Source organism: Dipodomys spectabilis, unplaced genomic scaffold, assembly GCF_019054845.1.
Source record: "Dipodomys spectabilis isolate Male_0828 unplaced genomic scaffold, ASM1905484v1 ptg000003l, whole genome shotgun sequence".
NCBI lineage: Eukaryota > Metazoa > Chordata > Mammalia > Rodentia > Heteromyidae > Dipodomys > Dipodomys spectabilis.
In genome coordinates, this window is record NW_024870680.1 from 3,033,517 (window position 1) to 3,058,995 (window position 25,479).

The 25,479-nt window shown below is 36.9% G+C and overlaps 1 protein-coding gene and 1 pseudogene across 1 annotated transcript in view; one reads left to right on the plus strand and one right to left on the minus strand.

The window, feature by feature from the left end:
• The window catches only part of Tmem135 (transmembrane protein 135), a 229,025-nt gene that overhangs the window by 164,163 nt on the left and 39,383 nt on the right, over nt 1-25,479 (minus strand). The window contains exon 4 of the mRNA XM_042687831.1: nt 23,191-23,224. Coding sequence (XP_042543765.1) covers nt 23,191-23,224 — 34 coding nt within the window. The remainder of the gene's footprint in view (nt 1-23,190; nt 23,225-25,479) is intronic.
• On the plus strand, nt 11,667-13,620 carry LOC122114563 (annotated as a pseudogene).

The window sequence follows — 25,479 nt, forward strand, 5'->3', positions numbered from 1 at the left end:
ATGCATGAAGCCCTGGCTTCAATTCCTCAGTACCACATAAACAGAAAAAGCCAGAAATGGCACTGTGGCTAAAGTAATAGAGTGCTAGTAGAGTGCTAGACTTGAGCAAAAGAAGCTCAGGGACAGTGCCCAGCCCTGAGTGCAAGCCCAGGACTGGCAAAAAAAAAAAAAAAATTGCATTCCCTTTCACCTTGGTGTAGCTGACCATGATATTGTCTGTCAACCCATTCATAAGAGAATTTCTACTAGCTTCCAGGTTGGATTTCCACCATAAAGTTCCTAAGGTGAGTGATCAAATTAGTCAAACAGAAGTGCAAGACAAAGAAGCAGAGACAAAATTCCTTCCCAAAGTAAGAATATATCTACCTAAAATGAAGTATTAGAATAATGTTTTCTCCTATTCCAAACCATTCTATCCTTTTACTAGAAAACAGATGATCTGAAAACATTTATCCCGTTAGTTTTATAAATAATCAAGTACAAGGGGTTAGAAACAATCCAGACATATGTGGCTGGGAAAAATATGTGACAAGAAAAAATATAGTATGTAAAACATTCTAAATGTAGATAGTATTAAAGGTCATAAAACTGTGAAATATTAAAAGCTACTGGCTCCATGCTTTTAAATTTCAAAGGTTATAGTGTATGAATATCTAATATGGATTTCATATAGGTATTCTGGCATATTATGCAGCCATCAGAAAGAGTACATCAGAAATAGATACAACAACACAAGCAGTGTTAAAAACAGATGCCAAGTCAAAACTGAATATAATATGGATATATGCTGAAAACACCATATTAAATTATACAGTAGAAAAAAAGGATGGAGTATTACATATAGCAGTGATTATCATATTTCTACATACACACTTCATAATATAATTAGTTTCCACCCCTATCCAGTCTTTCATTATTCAAAGTATGTACAGATAGAACTTAACAAGACAAAATAAACTTAAAGTTCTGCACTGGAAAGAACATAAAATGCAATTATCATAGTTTGCTTTTAAATATTACCAATTTAAGAATTGGTGATGAAACTCCTTAGAAAAAGTATTATAGGGAATTTAACATCATCTGTCTCTGTCTAAAACATCAGCAAATGGACTCACTTTCCAAAGTTTCAAGAGAATTCTCCTAAAGCAGTAGTTCTCAAACAATAAGTGGCTAATATCCACCAAAATATTACCTGGGAATATTTGGAGAAGGAGACACAAAAACAAAAACAGAGATGAAGGGAGGGAAAAGGAAGGAAGGAGAGAAAGGAACGAGAAAGAAAAAAGAGAGAAGGAGATCTAGAGAGACAGATACAGACTCCTGAATTGCAAAGGTGTCAGGCTTGCAAATTTGTTTGTAAAAGCTATCCAAATGCTTTTGATAAAGATCAACTAACTGTGTGAACCAATCCTCAAAGTACAGTCTCCAATATGGAACACAAAGGAGAAATTGTTAAGAACAAAAACACAGAAAACCTTGAAAGTCTAGCTCCTTAGAGCTAAACAAGAAAAAGACACTTCTTTTATTCACTGCCATTAAGCTTCATCTTCCACTAGCAGAGAAAAATCCCTCATTATCATGGGCTCTTTAACACTATTTCACAAGTCTTAATTACCTGTGGTAATAAATGAAGCTAGCAAATTGTGTCACTCTTATTTAACAAGTTACTGTAAAGTTCTCTGAACCCTTTTTACAGAAAAAAAATCATACATGCTTAAAGAAATGTATATCATTCTTGTGAGATCTCTTTCCTTCTCTTTCTCTCTAAATGGCTTCTCTCCTTCCTAGTACATGTATAACTTTTTAGTTATGATTATTAATGACCCCAAACAAGAAAAATGATTGTAACTAAAAGTTAACACAACTAGGAAAATAATCTAAAAATTCCTAATAGAGGGTGGAGGGAAGGATGGGATGGGAAGGGGAAACAAAGGAGGAGGCTACAATGCTTGATAAGAAATGTACTCATTACCTTGCCCATGTAATTGTAACCCCTCTGTACAGTATTTTCACAATAAAAATAAAAAACTGAAAAAAATAAAAATAAAAATCCCTAATAAGTCTCCTTTACATGCTGTAGGAGTAGTCATCAGGAAAATCCCTTTATGTCTATGGTAACTTTAACTTATTTACCTATGTCAAAATCAGATAAGAACTCTGAATATAATTGTTACATTGCACACTAGGAATATTTATCAACTGTTATATTGAGTATGAGAAACATTTCTCAATGCAATCAAACTAATTAAAATAAAAAAAGATAGAAGAATATGGTAACTAATTCTGGCTACATAAGAACACTTCCAAGATAGACTCTGCCAATACTTTGGGGACTCAGGGAACTCAGCTGAGACCTTTGGGAACCTGGGCCATTAATTCTTTTATCTTGGGGATGGGGTTACTTGGCTAATTTAAGGACTACAGTCTGAGGCTGATAGAAGGTTGGAAGGAAGAAGAACAGGTATTATTGGGACCAAATTAGAAGAGAAAATCATTCTCATCTTTGCCACTTCAAGGAGTATTTGTTCCCAAGCTACCTTCAGTCAATAGTCACTGATATGGCACAAACTATACTCTAAAATGCTATGAGAAAGATTAAACAAGATTATGAGGAACACTGAAGAGAAATTTCTTTTTTTTTTTTTTGATCCAGTCGTGGGGCCTGAACTCTGGGCCTGGGCACTGTCCCTCAGCTCTTCAGCTCAAGGCTAGCGCTCTACCACTTGAGCCACAGCACCACTCCCGGCTTTTTTTTTTCTTTTTGTTTATGTGGTGCTGAGGAATCGAACCCAGGGCCTCATGCATGCAAGTCAAGCACTCTACCACTGAGAAACCTTCCCAGCCCGAGAAATTTCTTTATAATAGCATGTGATACTAGATTGAAAACTGAATAAAGAGACGATTTTGACAAAGAAAAACTTGGAGAAAGATATGTTCAAATACAAAGAAAATATATACTAAAGCTGTTAGGAATTAACAAAATTTGAATGTTAGCAGAAAGAAAAAACAATGTAATGAATAAGAAGAAAGATGAGAGGGTGATGAGGTCAGAGAGAAGGAGCTAGCATACACACAATAGGATCAACAGGTTCTTTGAATTTCATTTCCTTTTTTGTTTGGGGGTGTTTGTTTTTTGTTGTGGTTTTGGTTTTGGTGGCACTGGGGTTTGAATGTAGGGCCTTTCTAGGCCGGTGCTCTTCCACTTGAGGTACAATCTTGGCTAGTTATTTTTCAAATAGAGGGCCAGCCTGAACTGCAATCATTCTATTCCCTACTTCCTGTGTAGCTTGGCTGACAAGCCTGAATCACCACACTAATCTTACAAGATATGGCCCTAACTTTTTGCCTGTGTTAGCTTCAAACAGGGATCCTCCTAATCTTCACAGAAGCAGGGATTACCAGGTGTGAACAACCACACCTAGCCTCTAATTTGTATTTTTAATGACTCAACTGTCATACAGTAGACTACAGCAAGAATAAGTGGAAAGGTATAGATCGATCAAAGCTATTAAAATAGCTCAGACTAGAAATGTTAGAGCTTTGATTATGATTATGTTTCTGTAGGTTGCAAGACATAATAAAATTAAAATATACTTTTAAAGTATATTAAGAATCTGGGGAGTGTAAACTTGTTCAACTTTGGAAAGTAGTATGGAGGTTCCTCAAAAGACTCCACATAGAGCTCCCCTATGACCCAGCAATCCCACTTTTGGGCATTTACCCAAATGTTTACAAACAAGACCACACTAAAGCTACCAGCACAACTATGTTTATTGCAGCATTATTTACCATAGCTAAGATATGGAACCAACCCAGATGCCCCTCAGTAGATGAATGGATCAAGAAAATGTGGTATATATACACAATGGAATTCTATGCCTCCATCAGAAAGAATGACATTGTCCCATTTGTTAGGAAATTGAAAGACTTGGAAAAAATTATATTAAGTGAAGTAAGCCAAGCCCAAAGAAACAAATGTCCCATGGTTTCCCTTATTTGCAATATCTAGTATATGTATGAGTCAAGCAGAAAAGGTCAGATAAGGTGATGTTAGGAAAATGAAACCTAAGATATGTATTTAAATTTTTTTTCTTTCATGCATTTGTTTCTAACGCAATTATAAGATTATTTCTTTATTGCTTTGTATGTCCCTCCCCCACAGTATAACTCCTGCTTTCACTGTATTTGATGTCGGTATAATTTGTGGAGGGGAAGGGGAAAAACAAGTCGTTTAAATAAGGATACAGGTGGACCCGTTGCAACAATGAGAAGTACAAGTTGTCATGTCGAAAAGGAACTTTACAATTTTGGTGGGAGGGGGATTGGGGGGGAGGGGGGAGGCTGGGAAAGGATGGGAAGGGTAAACAAAGGAGGAGGCTACAATGCTTAATAAGAAGTGTACTCACTATCTTGCACGTGTAATTGTAACCCCTCTGTACAGTATTTTCACAATAAAAAAAATTAAAATAATAAAAAAAAAGAATCTGTGACAGAATACACCAAGAGAATAAAGAGAAAAACTGAAATTTCTAAGTTCTGATCCTAAGCAACTGGATAAATGATTAATGTTAAAATTTTGCCAATAAAAGGAAGGCTGGGGAAAGAGGACCTTGAAAGAAGGTTTATAAAGTGGTTTTGAATATAATACTTTTATTTCTCTTGAGTTTATCTGTCAGATGTCTCCAATTAGTTTACAGTCTATCTTATGTCTCTTTTCTGTCCTGACATGCTCAGCACAGCACTGATACACATAATAAATAACGTGTTAAATTCAATTAAATCGAAGAGACCTTTTAAAAAAAACATAAATCAACATTTTCAAACCTTATGTTTGAAAAATCAAATACAGATGTTTTAATCAAACACATTGCATGTTTAACATTAAAAAGTAAATGCTAGAGAAATCTACTAGATACATTGTTTACAATTTTTAAATGCGCAGGCTGTTAAGTGTTTGGTGGTATGAATAAGGACATACACAGCAGGATTTTTTTACTGTCTTAAATTTTATTTCTTACAACTGAACTGAACATGAATCAAACTCACTATTCTATTTTAAATAACTTTTGCCAGCATATGATGAATTTTGAAAGACAAGAAACCTTAGTTATTAAAATACCAACACAATAAATACAAACTCATGTAAATGCAAATTTAGCTTGTGTGTTTCTCTGTGAAATTGTTCAGTGATAAAGTTGAGTGCTAGCAGCTGGTATTCATGGAGGTAATTGGTTTTGGCATATCAGCTCCAAGAAAACTTTTCCACCATTTCAATGCTATTCTCTGGAGCAGAAGCCAGACAAAAATATTTAATTTATTTCATACTTTTTCTTTTTCTTTTTTTTGTCGGTCATGGGGCTTGAACTCTGGGTTTGAGTACTGTCCCTGTGCTCTTTAGCTCAAGGCAAGCTCTCTACCACTTGAGACACAGCACCACTTCCATCATACTTTTTATATACCTATTATTCGTTTTTACCTTTATCAACTAGCTCATTGTCAATGTGAAAAATATAGAAAACTGTGTGGTTTTAATAAACTAAACTAAAACATGCTAATGAGAAATGATTTTTAAAAAATTTCAGGCAGGTATAAATTCTACTGCTATAAGTTTGTATTTTTAAAATGTTTATCATGAAAACTATATAAACTTATATGGTAATAACTACAACTTAGCAGGAGTTATGTGAATATGTTAATAGAGATGTTCCTTTTTTTGGAGTATACTGTTGTTCACCTGCCCCTACAACACCTAACACACGTAACTAGTTAAACTGAGAGTCACAATTACACAGTACAAGCACTTTCAAAATATATACATGTTTTAAAACAACACAATACCCCATTAATACATATAATTTCATGCATTTGTGTACCGTAAAATAAATTTACTTTCTTATTTTGGTAATCCCAATTTCCCTTAAGTATCTAACGTGGCGTAGCTGCTTTATGAGTGATTTTATCCTTTTCCCTCCTAAAGTTTGACCACAATTAGCAATACTTAGAAGGGCAAAAATTTTGTCCTTAGGTAATAACAGCAAGGCTCTAAAATGTAGCTTCCTCTAACTCCTCTTATTTCTACAACTTTCAACTCATGTGTAACTCCCAATACCTTCTATGATTGTCCCAGCACTAAGCTAACACCCTCAAAGTCCTAAAGGCGGTGTCATGAACACCTGGGATGACTAATAACATATTCATTTAAAATCCAGATCGAGATGTACTTTGCTTACTTACCTATATTCAAAACCTATACAAAAACAAAATCAGATTCCAGAGGAAGATGGTGGAGGAGAAGCTGGGGGCTAATCAAGTTCTCACATAAAAAGCAGTTTTAGTGTTCCAGTGAAAAGTCCTAGGCTAAAGAGTGTGCCACCATAGTACAGAGAGTTTGGCCAGAGAGGAAAAATCCAGGCAGCTTGGTTAAGGCGACTGATTTGAGCACTTGTAGGTGTCCGTGGCAGCGGTTGCTACTGCAGCCACCATATCAACAAAGAAGAGCCTGAGACAAAGGCGCCAGAGACTGTGGCAAGAGGATTCTACTCAACACCAGCAAGAACTGACAAGGAGCAGAAATCTTTATACTGTTGACCATAGACAGTTGCAGTCAGTGGACGGCCAGAAAACCAAGGGATAAGCATGAATACCCCAAGACATCCTCACTCCTTCTTATGGAGCAGCAATGGGAAGGTAGCCCCTCCCCTACCACAAGAAGAACTCCATCTCTGATACTGACAAAGGCCCAGACATAGCAGCTAGCACTCAACTCAGGCCTTGGAAGAAGACAATAGAAGCAATTCAATAGATCACAGAAAGCTGACCTACCCAGCGCAGCTCCACCCAGGGGTGATGAAAAAAAATGAAAAAATTTAAATATAAAAAAATTAGGTAGAAAAAAAGAGTTCTTCAATTTTTGGGAGGGGAGATGAAGGAGGGGGTCCAGTGTCCATAACCAGTCTCTTGGTTGCGTCTCTGGTTTGCTTGTGATGTTTGGTTTTCCTGCGGCTTGATTGGTTTCTTAAGTCAGGTAGTCTGAGCAGACAGAAAGAAGCTCTGCCTTACCCAGAACTCATATCTGTTTCTTCTCTCTTAATTTAGGTCTTGGTTAAATTCCCTCTCTCTTATTCCCTCCTCCCATTCCTCTAATCTTATTTTCTCCCCACAATTCTCCCTAAACCTATTCATTTCTGGTCTGCTGACTCCTTCTTTGTCATTTTTAGTCCATTAATCCATAGTTGCTTATTGCTGAACTAGGGTGTAGTTATTGAACTAGATTCTATCTGTACTCATTTTGACTGCGTCAAACAACCGGTGCAACAACAGGGTTCTGGTTGATGCTTGCCTTAAAATAGTGTTCTAGCATCAAATTGATTTTGCTTTCATACCAAATGGGCAGAACAAGAAACACAAGAAAAATGGCAAGTCCAGGTATCTCAACTCCCACTCATGATAATCAGGTGACAGAGAACTTAATGAATAATACAGAGGAGAGTTCCCAAAATGCTCTACAAACACTACTGGTAAATACACAGAATGAAAAGACTGAAAACCTGCAAAGGACTCTGTGTGAGCATTATAGGGAAATGCGTGAGTGGGACAGAGAAAAGGGTGAAGATGATGAGGCTAATCAAAGACTGATATAGGAATTTCGTGAGCATGAGGAAGCTAATCAAAGATTAATACAGGAATTGTGTGAGCAGGATGAGAATAGACAAAGACTAATACGGGAATTTCATGAGCTTGAGGAAGCTAATCAAAGAATAATACAGGAATTGCATAAGCGGGATGAGAATAGACAAAGATTAACGGAGGCATTCATGGATCCACAAAAAGACAGCTGAAGGAACCCAGGGAGGCCACAAAGGGAATCCTGAATGGAGCCCATCAGAAGGAAAGGGAGTCTAAGGAAACCATAACCAATCAACTACGGGATTTGAGAATGAACACAGAAAACCAAACTAAGGAAGTAAATTAGTCCATGCAATATCTAAAACAAAGCTCCAACAAAGAATTTGAAGCCATCAAAGCTGACTAATCAGAGGAAAGGAAATAAAAAACAAAGTAGAAAGTCTTTATAGTAGGTTAGATGAAATAGAAGATCAAATCCCTGGGATTGAAAACAGCCTAGATATTATAGAGAAATAACAGACAGCTATTCACAACAATCTAAGAAATATAGTAGATCTATTCAACATTTAGAACACTATCAGAAGGCCTAATCTGAGGATAATGGATGTAGAGGAGCATCTAGAGACAGAAGTTAATGGTCTAGGAAATTTATTTAACAGGAATCTAGCAAAGAACTTCCCAAAAATGCAAAAAGATAGGCCTATTCAGATACAAGAATCATTTAGAAGCCCAAATAGAACAGACCAGAACAGGACATCCCACCGTAACATTATAATCTGCACAAGATGAATTCACACAGAGGAAAGGATCCTTAAAGCTGTCAAGGACAAAATATCAATCACCTATAAAGGGAAACCAATCAGAATAACTTCAGATTTCTCAGCAGAGACAATTAAAGCAAGAGCCTGGAATGATGTATGCAATGCCCTAAAGACAAAAAACTATCAACCAAGAATACCATACCCAGCTAAACTCTCCTTCATAATGAAAGGTCAAATAAAAACCTTCCATAGCAAAAAAAAAAAAAAAACAAAACAAAACAAAAAACAACAATGTATCTTCACCTAACCAGCCCTACAAAAGATACTTAAGATGCAAAAAAAAAAAAAAAAGATACTTAAGATGCCCTACACATAGAAAACTAACAAGAGCACAATAAAGGCCAAGAAACAACCCCAAAACAGAGAATACAAGAATTATTGGCACAGCCCCCCAGGAAGGTGGATACCATGGCAGGAACTCCCAAACACCTCTCAGTCCTAACTCTCAATATTAATGGACTTAACTCTCCAATTAAGTGACACAGATTGTCTAGCTGGATCAAAAAGCAAGATCCGTCTATCTGCTGCCTTTAAGAGATACACCTTGCCCACAAAAACAAACATAATCTAAAAGTAAAAGGCTGGAATAAAATCTTCCAAGCAAATGGCCCCCATAAACAGGCCGGAAGTGCAATCCTAATATCAGACAAAATAGACTTCAAATTAAAATTAGCCAGAAAAAATAAAGAAGGTCATTAAAGGATCTCTCCTTCAGATATTACAATTCTAAATATCTATTTACCAAATAATGAAGCACCCAAATTTATCCAAGAAACACTACTTTCCCTCAAATCTTACATAGATCCAAAGACACTAATTGTTGGGGACTTTAACACACCACCATCCCTGCTGGATACATCAACCCAGCAAAAACTCAATACAGAAATCTCCTATCTAAACAACTGCATAGATCAACTAGAAATAACAGACATCTACTAAGTATTTCCTCCAGCAGCATCAGAATACATGTTGTTCTCAGCAGCACATGGAACATTCTCCAAAATAGACCACATTCTAGGTCACAAAGCAAATTTCTCCAATTTCAGAAACATTGAAATTATCCCCTGCATTCTCTCAGACCACAAGAGAATAAAATTAGAACTCAACTACAAAAGCCACCAAAGAAAATCTTGTAACACATAGAGGCTGAACAACACACTGTTGAACCACCTGTGGGTCATGGAAGAGATTAGAAAGGAAATTCAAATGTTCATGATATTCAACAAAAATGAACACACAAATTACCAGCTCCTCTGGGACACAGCAAAGACAATACTCAGAGGCAAGTTTACAGCTGAGTTCCTATATCAACAAATTGGAGAGATCTGAAACCAACAACTTAATGACACATCTAAAGCATCTTGAAAAAGCAACAAGCTAAACTCCAATCCAGTAGACAGAAACAAATAATTAAAATTAAATGAATTAGAATCCAAAAAAAAAAAAAACATAGTAAGAACCAATAAAACAAAGAGTTGGTTCTTTGAAAAAATTCACAAAATTGACAGACCCTTAGCATATCTTATCAGGAAAAAAAAACACAACGCACCCAAATAAACAAACTCAGAGATGAGAATGGAAACATCACCACAGAAACAACCAAGATTCAGAACATTATAAGGGAATACTTGTCAAATCTTTATGCTAATAAATTTGAAAATCTGGAAGAAATGGACTATTTTGTAGCAAATATTGACATGCCAAAACTGAACCAAGATGAGTTAAACCAACTTAACAGACTCATATCAAGCACTGAAATAACAACATCAATAAGAGACCTCCCATCTAAGAAAAGCCCAAGACTGGCTGGATTTACAGTGGAATTCTACAAGGCTTTCAAAGCAGAACTCACACCAATACTCCTCCAACTCTTCAATGAAACTGAAAGTTCACTACCGAACTTTTAACCCTCATCTCAAAACCAGGCAGGGAATCATCAAAGAAAGAGAACTATACACCCATTTCTTTGATGAAAATCGGTGGAAAACTTCTCAACAAAATTTTGGCCAGTCAACTTCAACAAATCATCAAAAAAAATCATACACCATGATCAAACAGGATTCATTTCAGGGATTCAAAGCTGGATCAATATATGCAAATCAGTTAATATAATTCACCACACCAACAAGAGCAAAAATAAGAACCACATGATTATCTCAATAGATGCAGAAAAAGCATTTGATAAGATCCAACACCCCTTTACGATGAAGGCGCTGAAAACACTAGGAATTCATGGAACATTCTTCAATACAATAAAGGCTGTATATGACAAACCTACAGCCAGCATTATACTTAATGATGAAAAACTAAAGCCATTTCCTCTAAACTCAGGAACGAGACAAGCATGTCCACTCTCTCCACTTCTCTCTACTTTAGTATTAGAATACCTAGCTAGAGCAATAACACAAAATGCAAACATAAAGGGGATTCAAATAGGGAAAGATGGAGTAAAACTCCCTCCTTTGCAGATGACATGATCTTGTATTTAAAGAATCCCATGGATTCCACTCCCAAATTACTCAAGCTGATTCTAAACTTTAGCGAAGTAGCAGGGTATAAAATTAACCCTTGAAAATCAATGGCTTTTCTGTATGCCAACAATGAGAAGAGCGCAGCTGAAATCAGGAAAGCGCCTCCTTTTGTAATAACTCCAAAAAAATAAAATACCTCAAAAAAAAAAAAAATACCGAAGGACCTCTACGATGAAAACTTTAAAAGCCTAAATAAGGAAATTAAAGCAGAACACATGAAGTGGAACAATCTCGCATGCTCCTAGATTGAGAGGATTAACATCCTGAAGATGGCAACACTACCAAAGGCTATGTACAAATTCAATGTGATACCTATCCCAACCTCATTCTTCAATGAAATAGAAGAAGCAATCCAAAAACTCATATGGAACAATAAAAGACCCTGAATAGCAAAAACAATCCTTAGCAGACAGAACAGCGCTGGAGGAATATCAATTCTATATTTCAAACTCTACTACAAAGCCACAGTAATGAAAACAGCCTGGTACTGTCACAAGAACAGACTTGAGCACCAATGGAATAGGACTGAAGACCCAGAAATGAACCCACAGAACTTTAGGCACCTAATCTTTGACAAGGGAGCTAAAAAAATAGAATGAAAGAAAGACAGGCTTTTCAGTAAATGGTGCTGGCAAAATGGGTTAAACACCTGTAGAAAACTAAAGCTAAGCACTGGGACGGTGGTAGTGGTTGTGTGAAGATGGAGTTTCCCGGAGGAAATGACAATTACCTCACAATCACGGGGCCCTCGCACCCTTTCCTGTCGGGGGCGGAGACATTCCATACACCAAGCTTAGGTGATGAGGAATTTGAAATCCCACCTATCTCCTTGGATTCTGATTCGTCACTGGCTGTCTCTGATGTCATTGGCCACTTTGATGACCTGGCAGACCCTTCCTCCTCACAGGATGGCAGTTTTTCAGCTCAATATGGAGTCCAGATATTGGACATGCCTGTGGGCATGACTCATGGCTTGATGGAGCAGGGCATGGGGGGGGGGGGGGGCGCTCCTGAGTGGGGGCTTGACCATGGATTTGGACCATTCCATAGGAACTCAGTACAGTGCCAACCCACCTGTTACAATTGATGTACCGATGAGACATGACCTCAGGCTTGACTACCATTGATCAATCAGAACTGAGTTCTCAACTTGGTTTAAGCTTAGGGAGTGGTACCATCTTGCCCCCTGCCCAGTCACCTGAGGATCGTCTTTCAACCACCCCTTCACCTACTAATTCACTTCATGAGGATGGTGTTGAGGATTTCTGGAGGCAACTTCCCACCCAGAAGATCGTGGTAGTGGAAGCAGGGAAAAAGCAGAAGGCCCCAAAGAAGAAGAAAAAGAAAGACCCTAATGAGCCTCAGAAACCAGTTGCAGCATATGCTTTATTCTTTCGTGATACACAGGCAGTCATCAAGGGACAGAATCCTAATGCTACATTTGGAGAGGTTTCAAAGATTGTGGCTTCTATGTGGGATAGTCTTAGAGAGGAACAAAAACAGGTGTATAAGAGGAAAACTGAAGCTGCCAAGAAAGAGTATCTTAAGGCCCTAGCTGCATATAAAGATAATCAAGAATGTCAGGCCACTGTGGAAACAGTAGAATTGGATCCGGTGCCACCAACACAGACTCCTTCGCCATCTCCTGTGGCTGCTGTTGACTGACCCAGCATCTCCAGCACCAGCCTCATCCGAGTCCCCTGCCCTGTCCCCTTGCATTGTTGTTAACTCTACTCTTTCATCCTATGTAGCAAACCAGGCATCTTCTGGGCCTGGGGGTCAGCCCAATATTACCAAATTGATTATTACCAAACAGATGTTGCCCTCTTCTATTACTGTCTCAAGGAAGGATGGTTACTGTTATCCCAGCCACAGCGGTGACCTCCCGGGGGCTCCAATTAGGCCAAACAAGTATAGCTACCATCCAGCCCGGTCAACAAGCCCAGATTGTCACTAGGTCAGTGTTGCAGGCTGCAGCTGCTGCTGCTTCTATGCAACTGCCCCCACCCAGACTACAACCCCCTCCTCAGCCCCCAACTCAGCAGCAAGTTACCATTCTGCAGCAGCCTCCTCTACTTCAGGCCATGCAACAGCCTCCTCCTCAAAAAGTCCAAATCACTTACAGCAACAGCCACCACCTCTGCAAAGCAAGATTGTACCTCCACCCACTCTGAAAATACAGACTACCTTGGTCCCTCCAGCTGTAGAAAACAGTCCTGAGCGGCTTATGAACAACAGCCCTGAAGCCCATACAGTGAAGGCAACCTCTCCTGAGACAATCTGTGAGGTTGAGTCTCCCCAGACGGATGTTGAATTGGTTAGTGGGTCTCCTGTGACACTTTCACCACAGCCTCCATGTGTAAGGTCTGGTTGCGAGAACCCTCCTGTTGTGAGTAAGGACTGGGACAATGAATACTGCAGCAATGAGTGTGTAGTGAAACACTGCAGGTATGTCTTCTTAGAGTGGGTGGCCTCTAGAAATCCAAACACTGTGGTGTTTGTGAAATAGGCTTTCCGGTTCCTCAAGCCAGTGAAGATTTACCTGCAGGAAACAAGTCCAAGAGCCTATTTTTGAAACACAAGCTTCTGGTAGTGCCTGATCACAATCCAAGACTTTCCTTCAAGCTTCCCCAACTTTAATGCTTTCAGCAGTGGCCAGGTTATGGAGCAGGGCCATTGAGTTTGCTGTAATCTGGAATTGCTTTTTACTTTCAACTGTAAACAGAAATACCAAGATAATAGTAGAGGAAAGAGTAAAGGGAGTATAGACAAGCCAATCATGGGGATGGTAGGGCTGGTGGTGGAGGTTGAGGAAATTTACTGGTATAATTTTCATAGGACTTGTCTAAAATATTATTAAAATGATGGGAAAGTACTCAGCTTTGATCTAGGTGGAAACACCATTCTGTGCATCCATTTTAAAAGGGGATAAGAGGAATAGGGGGTATAGCTCAGTTGTAGGCATGCCCTGGTTTTAATCCCCAATACCAGAAAAAAGGGATCAAAGACTATATTAAAGATCCCTCTTAAAACAAATAGAACTATTACTATCATCAATATTCTGCTTTAAGAACAAAGGTTTTCAACACAAAAAAAAAAAAAAGAAAAAGAAAACTAAAGCTAGATCTGTATATATCACCCTGCACCAGAATTAACTCCAAATGGATCAAAGACCTTGAAATAAAAGCAGACACCCTGAAAAGATTACAGGAAGAAATAAGAGATACCCTAGGGTTCCTTGGCACAGGTCAAAATTTTCTTAATAAAGACCCAGAAATACAACAAATCAAAGAAAAGTTGAACAAATGGGATTACATGAAACTGCAGAGTTTCTGCATAGCTAGCAACATCAATAGAGAGCCTACGGACTGGGAGAAGAACTTCACTAGCCATACAAGAGACAAGGTTCTCATATCTAAAATATACTTAGAACTCAAAAAATTAAATCCCCAACTATAAATCCTCAAAGAAACAACTGCTCGATAAATAAGTGGGCTAAAGACTTAAAGAGAAACTTCTCTGAAGAGGAAGTAAGAATGGCCAATAGACACATGAAGAAATTCTCAACTTCTCTAGCCATAAAAGAAATACAAATCAGGGAAGGTGGCTCAGTGATAGAGTGCTTGCCTTGCATGCATGAGGCCCAGGGTTCAATTCTTCAGCACATAAGCAGAAAAAGCTGGAAGTGGCAGTGTGGCTCAAGCAGTAGAGAGCTAGCCTTGGGCTGAAGAGCTGAGGGACAGCACCCAGGCCCAAAGTTCAGGCCCCACGACTGGCACAAAAGAAAGAAAGGAAGAAAGAAGGAAAGAAAGAAAGAAAGGAAGGAAGGAAGGAAATGCAAATCAAAACAACATTGAGATTCCACCTCACACCAGTTAGAATGGATAGAATCAAGAAATCTAATAATAACAGATGCTGGCAGAGATGTGGCCAAAAGCGAACCCTACTGCATAGTTGGTGTGAGTGTAGACTTGTTCAACCACTTTGGAAAGCAGTATGGAAGTTCCTCAAAAGACTGCACATGGAGCGCCCCTATGGACCAAGCAATCCCACTTTTAGGCATTTACCCAAACACTCACAAACAAGGCTATACTAAAGCTACCAGCACAACTATGTTTATAGCAGCATTATTTTCCATAGCTAAGATATGGATCCATCCCAGATACCCCTCAGTAGATGAATGCATCAAGAAAATGTGGTATATACATAGACATATATAAATATCTATACACACACACACACACACACACACACACACACAAAATGGAATTCTATGCCTCCATCAGAAAGAATGACATTGCCACATTTGTTAGGAAATAGAAAAACTTGGAAAAAATTATATTAAGTGAAGTAAGCCAGACCCAAAGAAACCTAAGTCCCATGGTTTCCCTTATTTTCAATAACTGGTATAAGTCTACGTCAAGCAGAAAAGGTCAAAAGCTATGTAAATATGACCATATAAGATTATGTTTAGTGAAATGAACCCCAAGATTGGGACACAAGTGTTTTTTTCTTTCTCGCTATTGTTTTTAACATTTAAATTTTAAAATGTATTATGTGATTTTTTTTGTTTCTTTTGTATGTTCTTCCTCCATGGTATAACCCGTTTTCACTGTATTTGATTTCAGTGCCCTGCATCTTGTATATACATTTTTCTAATTGGGGGAGGGGAAGGGAAATAACAAAATGCTGAAATAAGGATACAAGTTGACCCATTGTAACAATGAGATGTACAAGACACTATGTTGAAAATGAACTTTACAACTTGGGGGGGGGGGGATGGGGATGTGGGGAGTGAAGGGATGGTAGGGGGAAAAACAAAGGAGTAGGTAACAATGCTCCATAGGAAATGTACTCATTACCTCACTAGTGTAACTGTAACCCCTCTGTACATTATTTTTACAATTATAAACATAAAAAGCCAGAATCATGGCATATTTAATACCCCTATACAATGCTTTGTAAATATTTACTGATGAAAATAAAGACAAATATAGAAAAGACAATGGTAAACTAGGTCTATGTATTTGTTTATCCAAATGACAACATCTTCAAAGTCTCTAATTAAAATAATTAAGGAATGGGTAAGTATCACAGCCAAAACACAACATCATAACTCACCAAGTATTTCACTACCAACAATTTAAGTAGAGCTGTCTATATGCCAACCCACTGTAATGAACGTAAAACCAAAAGGCAAGTCAAAAAGTAGAAATAAATCCCCAAAATGCTTTACTAATATAAACAAAAGAAGTATGGCACAAAAACATGTCTCCAACTTTAAAATATGTCACATAGCATGGAGGATATACGGCATCTGTTTATATATTTATGCATTACATTGGAAAAGAAAAATGTTAAAAAGACTAAAATTTTTATAATTACAAATGGTAAAAGTACAGATAACTTCTTCCTGATTTTCTGCATTTTCCAAAGCAGAAACACATACCAAAATATAATATAATAAGTATATTGTTTAAATAAAACATTCCAATGGTCAAAATTTTTGTTATTCATGTTATAAGCTAACCATTTTGGGTTATATAGTAATAATATAAATAGCTGTATAAATAAAGGAAGGGTGAAGCTTATTAGATTATGATTAGGATCCAGAATGTATCATAATATATACAAATTCACCTTCAGACATCTATACATAAAATCTTTTTTTTTTGTTCTTGTCGTCTAAACACATGCCTGTTATAACTATCACATAAAAGACAATGAGCAATCTATATTTGGCATTTTCTCAGAAACTTTTCTAATACTGAAATTTATTCATCTGGACAAAAAATTACAAACTTACTTGACAAATGCACCTCTATCTCAAAACAAAGTTTTCCATTGAGAAAAACTAGAGGTTCAAATGTTTATTTGAGACTGGGAACACTATCAAAGTAGAATAGCCACTGCTCTGAAACACAAATTGACAGTTTCTTGAAAAACTAAACATATAACTATCACATAAACCAGCAATTGCAGTGCTGGGCATTCATCCCACACAAATGAAATCTCATGCCCACACAAACCCTGCATATGAGTATTTACAACAGCTTTATTCATAATAAGCAAAAACCACATACAAGCCAGATGTCTTCAATGGACATAACCATACATGGAGTACAACTCAACAATTGAAACAAAGAAACTAGTGACACATTCATCATCATAAACAAATCTCCAGAGTACTGTGCTGAATGAAAATAGCTAATCCCAAATGGTAACACACTATATGATTCTACTTATGTAACTTGACATAACAAAATTACAGAGATAAACAACAGATTACTGTTATCAGGAACTAGAAGTGGGTAGGAAAGAAAAGAAAGCCGGTGGGGCAATAAAAAGGCAGTATGAGTGACATTTAGGATGACTGACATTTGGGGTGAGGCATTAGCTAAAAAATTGAGCAAGCACTGAGTTCAAATCCTAAAGAAAGTGAAAGTGAAAGAAACAGGGGGAGAAAGAGAGAGGAAGAGAGGAAGGAAAAAAGGAAAAAATGAAGGATGGAAGAAAAGAGAGAAAGAAAGAAAGGAAAAAAAGAAAGAAAGAAAGAGAGAGAGAAAGAGAGAGGGAGGGAGGGGGAGGAAGGAAGGAAGGAAGGAAGGAAGCAAGCAAGCAAGGAAAGAAGGAAATGAAATGTTCTGTATCATAACTATGTCAATTTAATATTCTGGTTCTGATTGTAAGATTTAATATTCTGGGGGGGGGGAATGGGGGGGAAGGAGAAGGATTGGGATTGGGGGGGGAGGGGGGAGGCTGGGAAGGGATGTGAAGGGTAAACCAAAGGAGGAGGCTGCAATGCTTGGTAAGAAATGTACGCATTATCCTGCCCATGTAATTGTAACCCCTCTGTACAGTATGTTCACAAATAAAATAAAATTAAATTTAAAAAAAAAAACTTAAAAAAAAAATTTAAAAAAAAAGATTTAATATTCTGGTTCTGATTGTAGGATTGTAAGATGCTATGAATAATAGAAAATGGATAAGGAATACAAGGCATTTCTTGGGTTTGGGAATTTTATTTTGTTTTGAGTACTAAGATTTGAACGTAGGACCTTAACACTTGACAGGCAAGCACTTCACCATTTGAGCCACACTTCCAGCAAATTTTGCATTAGTTTATTTTTCAGGTATGGTCTGGTGCTTTTTGCCTACCAGAGTAGCATCCATTGCCCTACATCTACCTCCTACATAGCTGCGGATACAGGCACATACCAACATGCCTAGCTTGGGTTTCTGTTTTGTTTTGTTTTGGGCAGTACTGGGTTTAAACTAAAGGCTTGTCAGCTGTTAAGCAGGTGCTCTAATGCTTCAATCATGCCTCCAGCCATTTTTGCTCTGGTTACTTCTGAGATAGGATCTTGCTTTTGCACAGTTGGCCTGAACCACAATCCTGTATGCTTTCTGCCATAGCTGGGATAGTGGATACATGCCACCATAGCCAGCTCATTCTGTTGAGATTGGTTCTTTTGAGATTTTTTTTTTTTTTGGTCCAGGCCTGCAACTACAATCATCCCCATATCAAGTTCCCACGTAACTGGGATGACAGGTGTATATCACAGCATCTAACCATTTGTTGAGATGGAATTTCACAAATATTTTCCCAGTCTGACCTCAAATTGCAATCCTGATCGCCAACTTCCAAGCAACCAGCCCCTCAGTGTAGCTTGCTTTTTTTTTTTTTTTTTTTTTTTTGGGTCCGGTCATGGGGCCTGAACTCTGGGCCTGGGCGCTGTCCCTCAGCTCTTCAGCTCAAGACTAGCGCTCTACCACGTCAGCCACAGCGCCACTTCCGGCTTTTTTCTTTTTGCTTATGTGGTGCTGAGGAATCGAACCCAGGGCTTCATGCATGTAAGGCAAGTACTCTACCACTGAGCCACCTTTCCAGCCCTGCTTTCTAAGATATGATCTTGCCAACTTTCCCTGGGTTGTCCTGTACCCACAATCGTTCCATCTCTAACTCCTATATTATTTTTTACAACTGCATATCAATCTGCATTTATTTCAATAAAAGGTTTAATATACAGTTAATGGTTAAGTGCATTTTCCAATGCTGTTTATTAAACAAACCTAAAAAGAAAATTACAAGACAATTTATGTCCTAAAAGACAAACACATAAGTTTTGAGGTTTGCTTATAATTTAACTGAGTATTAAAGTATACACTATATGCTGTAAAAAAAAAAAAAGCATGTGAGTTGCCAGAAAATATATGAAAAGTATCATTCTAATATGCAGGTATTATATTTTAAAGATTTTTTTAAACTTTTTTTTAAAAAACAGCCTGATAGCAAGGCTACTTAGAAAATTTATTCTATTTTGTTTTGTTTCATTCTGTTGTATACTACAGATAATATATAACCAAGATTTATCAATTGTTTGACTATCAAACTCAGCTTATTTATTGAAATGGGGTCTCATAATTTAACCAAGGCTGACTTCAAGCTGAAATTCTCCCAATTTCTGGTTCCTAGATAGCTTGTCTTACAAACACCAGCCTAAAACCTTCTCTTCAATAAATAGAGTCCTATGGATCATTTAATAAAGTGTGACAAACAGTACATGTCAGGCACTGTTCTAGGCATGACACAGTAATGTACAATACAGATGAAAACTCTTCATAGTGCTTAAATTCCCAGAGGAAAAATAAAACAATGGGACAGAGAGAGTGAGATATTGATAAATTCCATTAAAAATAATGGACTGGGAGTATAAAAATGTAGGCAGCTTGGAGGTGAGTGTTATTCCATGTAGGATGCATATAGAAGGCCTCAAAAACCTGGCATCTCAGCAAAGAGCAAGACAAGCACTTATCTGAGGCCAAAAACAGCCAATAGCAGTCCTGAGAGAAAGTATGCTTGCTGTACTTCACCAGAAGGGGCAGTGTGGCAGGCACAGAGAATGAGGAAAGAGAGTCTGGAAAAAGGCCAAGGAGGCACAGATTGCTCAGCTTCACATTTCTTCCAAGTCTTGAGAAGAGCCCTACATCATCCATTCAAATAGTCACATTTTATAAACTTTGACAAACTAAAGCATTTTTACCAGACAATAATTACCACTTTAGGTTCTGATTTCTCCAACACCCCCCACACTGCTGTGCAGAGCACAGTTGGAGCAAGGTATATTCACTAAGCTACTTTCCAGAAAATTGATTCCTAATAGTCCAAGGAAGGGTGGAGTCCAGGAATAAGCTACCATTCTTTGTGCCAATTTACCCTGTCATAACATAAGAGAGAAGGATCAGAGGCCATGCCAGACTACATATGGACATTCTAGCAGGCTAAACTCTGAAATGCAGAGGTAATGAAAATGCAGAGGCCTAAGACAGGCTGTCAAAAGTTCTTCCAAGCATTAAAAATGAAAAGTAGTAAGAAGAGGGCTTGACTTTTATCAAAGTCTAGTTAACAAAAGGAAACTATGCTCCATTCAAGAAAACGAAGTGGATGCAAACATAAGTATTACTAATGGAACAAATTTATAAGCTTTTTTCTTGTGGAATTTTATAATACAGAATATTTTAGAATTCCTGTGCTTTAGAAGTACTATCTACAGCTGAATTTAAAACACAGTGATCTGTGCACTAAATCACATGGTTTTAAATATTCCATATGTAAACCATTTTAAAACATATGTATGAACAAAAGATGGAATTATATTTTTATTCTCTCCATAGAAAATGAAACTATAAAATCATCATATGATTAAATAGATGCTTTAAGCCAGGCCTCAATGACTCATGCAGGCCTAGCTATGTAGAAGGCTAAGATCTGAGGACCCCCTTTCAAAGGTAGCCTGTATAAAAAAAATTCATGAGATTCTTATCACAAATAACCAGCAAAAGGCCAGAAGTAGAAGTGTGGCTTAAGTGGCAGAGCCCCAGACTCGAACAGAAAAAGCCAAGCAAGAGTATGAGGCCTTGAATTCAAGCTCAAGACACACACACACAGGCATGCACGTGCACATGCACGCACACACGCACACACGCACGCACACACACACACACATACACACACACACACACACACACACACACCAGGCCATTTATAAGCAATAAATGACAAAAAAAAAGTTATTTCCAAAATATACTAGAGGATTATTTTATGAAATTACATAATTTTCCTGAATTGTTATATCTGACATTTATCATCTCTTTAAAATTAAAACTACCATATCATTCAAAGTAAATGTTTAATGACTACATTAAGAAGCAATTAAATACAAGTCCCTGGGTTTAATCTCCAACTTGCATACACAGGTAAATAGATTAGGTAACTTGAAGACAATCTGAAGAGAATCAAAATTCTCTTCAGAATTGTTAAGGAGCAATGTTAAGGGGCCATTAAAAAAAAGATCAAGTGGAAAATAAGGAGGCAGAAATATGGATATAAATCTCTATGTAGAGAAATATAGTCTACTTCAAGTAGTCAACATAATTTTTTAAAAACAATTGAGAAAAAAGAGATACTAACTAAATGAAAAAAACCAGACTGACCACAAATTCCAACAGGATGTATAAAAAAACAAAACTAGGTGATCATCTTTAGATCACTGTCAAGTTAGAACTCCATGTCCAGAAATATTATTAATTCAAACAAATATTTCTCAAACTTTAATGCACTCTATTTGAGAGTTTGTAGTACAATGAGAAGTAAAACTGAACAAGTCTCTGACCTGTCTTTCAAGAAGAATAAAGACAAGGTATCTACTTTCCCCATGTCCTGAATTTTCCATCTCATTGCAAATAAAAGTTTCAAATACTTTTTCTGTAGCACAATCTTCAAATAACTTATAGCATATCCTAGGCTTACTTTAATCAGAGGTACATGAAGCCTCTGAAATTGCATGGAGATTTGAGTTTCTTTCTGTACTTGAGCAGTTTTCTATGAAGACTGTGTTTGTTATCAGATCCTCAAACAGGACTATGACCCAAAAAGGATCAGAGCCAGTCTTCTAAGACTCATCCCCTCCCAACCATCAGTTTGGCATTACTCTTATGATTCTTACAATATCACATAATTTATCCTGCAGTCCTTCTCCTCTACTAGGACATTATCAACTAGACAGCAAAACTCCATGAGTTCATGGGCTATGTTACTTCCCAGCATGTAACACATCTAACTAAAACATGGAAATACATGGTATTGAAGAAAATTATTTTACCACTGAAATGAATTGCTATATGCATCTCTGTAATATAGTCCTCTGTTAGGGAACTCAAGAATCTACCCTTAGGTAAATATTTATATTTTCTTAGTTGAGTTGCTTAATGCCTATCAACTCTGTTAAAGAAACTGAAAGATTTTAATGTAAATGTTTTTAAGTTGTGAATCTGGTGAATCTAGTGGTAAAACATTGGTTACATATTACTATAAATAATGTCATACAGGTAACATTAATTTCATTTCTATAAACTTGGCAATTTGGAAGAAAGGCTAATTCTATTTTAAGTGCACGACTGTTTCAACATTTAGGGAGGTATATCCTCCCATCATTTTTCCTTCAAGAAGTGGCAATAGATTGTTTCTAACATATTTATAAGATTATGTCTTTGTTGCCTTGTATGTCCCTCCCCCACGGTACAACCCTTGCTTTCACTATATATGATGTTGGTATATGTGGAGGGGAAGGGAAAAAACAAATTGTTAAAACAGGGATACAGGAGGACCCATTTCAGCAATGAGATGTGCAAGTCATTATGTCGAAAAACGAACTTTACAACTTTGGTGGGGAGGGGACGGGGGGACGGGAGGATACTAAGGGATGGGAAAGGGAAACAGAACAGGAGGCTACAATGCTTGATGGGAAGTGTGCTCATTATCTTGCCCATGTAATTGTGGCCCCTCTGTACAGTATTTTCACAATAAAAATATATTTAAATAAATGAATAAAAAATAAAAAAGAAGTGGCAGTAGAAATAAAGCTTATTATGGTTAAATACATAGATTATATAACCTAAGATGAAGTACTAAACATCAAAAAGAAAAGAATCACAAAAAGCACTGACTGTGAATCACTTTCCTCCTAAAATAAATGAAGATTAATTCTATATAACAGAACATAATCACAGGGTATCAATGTTTTTTTAAACATGTAAGTCCATCCTTCAAAACAGACATGGGATATATGCTGATTTTTCCTTTATTTTCTTTAAGTGAATTAATTTTTAAAGCCTATAGAGAAAACTCAAAGTTAAAAAAATTATTTACTTACCAAATTGGCCATATAAATTGTGAGCAGCCCTCTCCTGCAAATAATTTAAAGAAAGAACAAGATTAAGTACTGATAGAACTTAATTATCTTATCATTTTTCAGAAATCTATGATAACACTGTCAGGAATTGAGAAACATACTGGTATTTTAGAAAAATAGACTAATAGTGCTAAACCAAGTTTTTTATTGCCCTAATAGCTGAATCTAAATAAGATCAGTGATAATTAAGCACTCTGCTTAGTGGTCAATAATACTGCCTTCTTGTTACATTTGTTATTAAGTAGTAGTATAATGTGTCACTACTCTATGTTAGATAATGTTTATTTGTGACAGGGTCTCACTATATTGCTTAGGCTGATCTCAAACTTCTGCCTCCATCAAGGACTGCAGGCATGACAGCCATGAATCACTGTATCTAATTTTTGCTGCATCCTAAAGAATTCATCTTATATGCATGTATGAAAGTACCACAATGATGGCTGGGAAGGTGGCTCAGTGGTAGAGCGCTTCCCTTGAGCTGAAGAGCTGAAGGACAATGCCCAGGCCCAGAGTTCAGGCCCTACGACCGGACCCAAAAAAGAAAAAAGAAAGAAAGAAAGTACCACAATGAAACTCCTTTGTACAATCAGAAAAGAATTCATTTAGGGAAGAGAGAGTGAGAACAAGGCAAGTGATAGGATAGACTTACTGGAGTAAAGTGTAACTATGTATAGAAATACAACAAAAATCTGCAAAATCCTCTCCCATAACTAATGTGAGCTTAATTTAAAAAAAAAAGAATTGATTTTGCCAAAAGCCAAGTCAAGAACAATTCAGACTAAAGGCAAACTTATTTAAAAACCAAGTTTTCTATTTGTTTAATAAAAAATTAATGGTTTGCTCTATTAGATATCATTACAAATTACACTAAGTTACTTTGGTTTTTTTTTTTTAATTTTATTTTATTTGAGAACATACTGTACAGAGGGGTTACAATTGCATGGGCAGGATAATGCATACATTTCTTACCAAGCATTGCAGCCTCCTCCTTTGTTTACCTTTGGTTTTAATTTCATTGTTAAGTCCGGAATCAAGGGACCTTTCTAACATGAAAGGACAAACCAAAGTATATAAACATTTATTTTATTGAAAATACCCTTTTTATGAAACTTATTTAATGAGAACCCATGTAAAAAGTCAAAGATTAGAATTGCTCTTAATTTAACTTGCACAGCATATAAGAAATTAATGAAATATATCTTATTCTCTAGTAAAGAGGTTTTAACACGTTTTAAGAGTTCAAGAATTTGGGCTGGGAAGGTGGCTCAGTGGTAGAGCGCATGCCTTGCATGCCTGAGGCCCTGGGTTCGATTCCTCAGCACCACATAAGCAAAAAGAAAAAAGCCGGAAGTGGCGCTGTGGCTCAAGTGGTAGAGCGCTAGCCTTGAGCTGAAGAGCTGAGGGATGGCGCCCAGGCCCAGAGTTCAGGCCCCACGACCAGACCCAAAAAAAAAAAGAGTTCAAGAATTTGAGTTTTGAAAGATGAACACTTTATAAGATCACTTTCATCTAAATAGCGTGCCATATCTGTGAGTAAATGATGTTATCAGTGAAGTATTCTTCATATCACATTCATACATGTTCCTAATTGTTTATTTTTCAAAACAGCTTACTAGGATTGTTAGAATTTCCAAAGCCACATGGAGGCAGTACAATTTAAATGAACAGTGCTGAATGAACACAGGACAGCAGAGTTCCAGTTAACTAACTCTAAATTATCTGCTATGACTCTAAATTATCTGCCATTCTGTCATTTCTTCATTAAATGATGAGTTAGCCACTGTTTTTAAATAAAAAGTTATTTAAAGGAAATAATGTATATTTCTCATCAATATGTAAGTTAAAAGAATGCAGAGCCCAAATCTCACTGTATTACACCTTTCAGGTAATTTTCCTCCTAGCAGATTCTAGTGTATCTTATCAAAAAGAATCCAACTGCCTCACCAAGAGAATACTGTGGTTTCTATATACAGACTGAAACTGCCCTTATTAATCCATTACAACCTTCCAGTCACTAGCAAATTCTAAATCTAAGATGTTCTAATATCACTTATTTTAAATAAATCATATATAGAAAAATGAATAGCCAAGTCACACACATGGACAGAACAAAGAAAAATCAAATGCTTCTCAAAGAGATACTCATTTTATTGTTACAAAGCAAAATATTTCAAATAATACTTCTAAATAAATAAAAATAAAAATACTTTTGTGCTTTCAATGGTAGTACTTAATAATACATTTCATTAC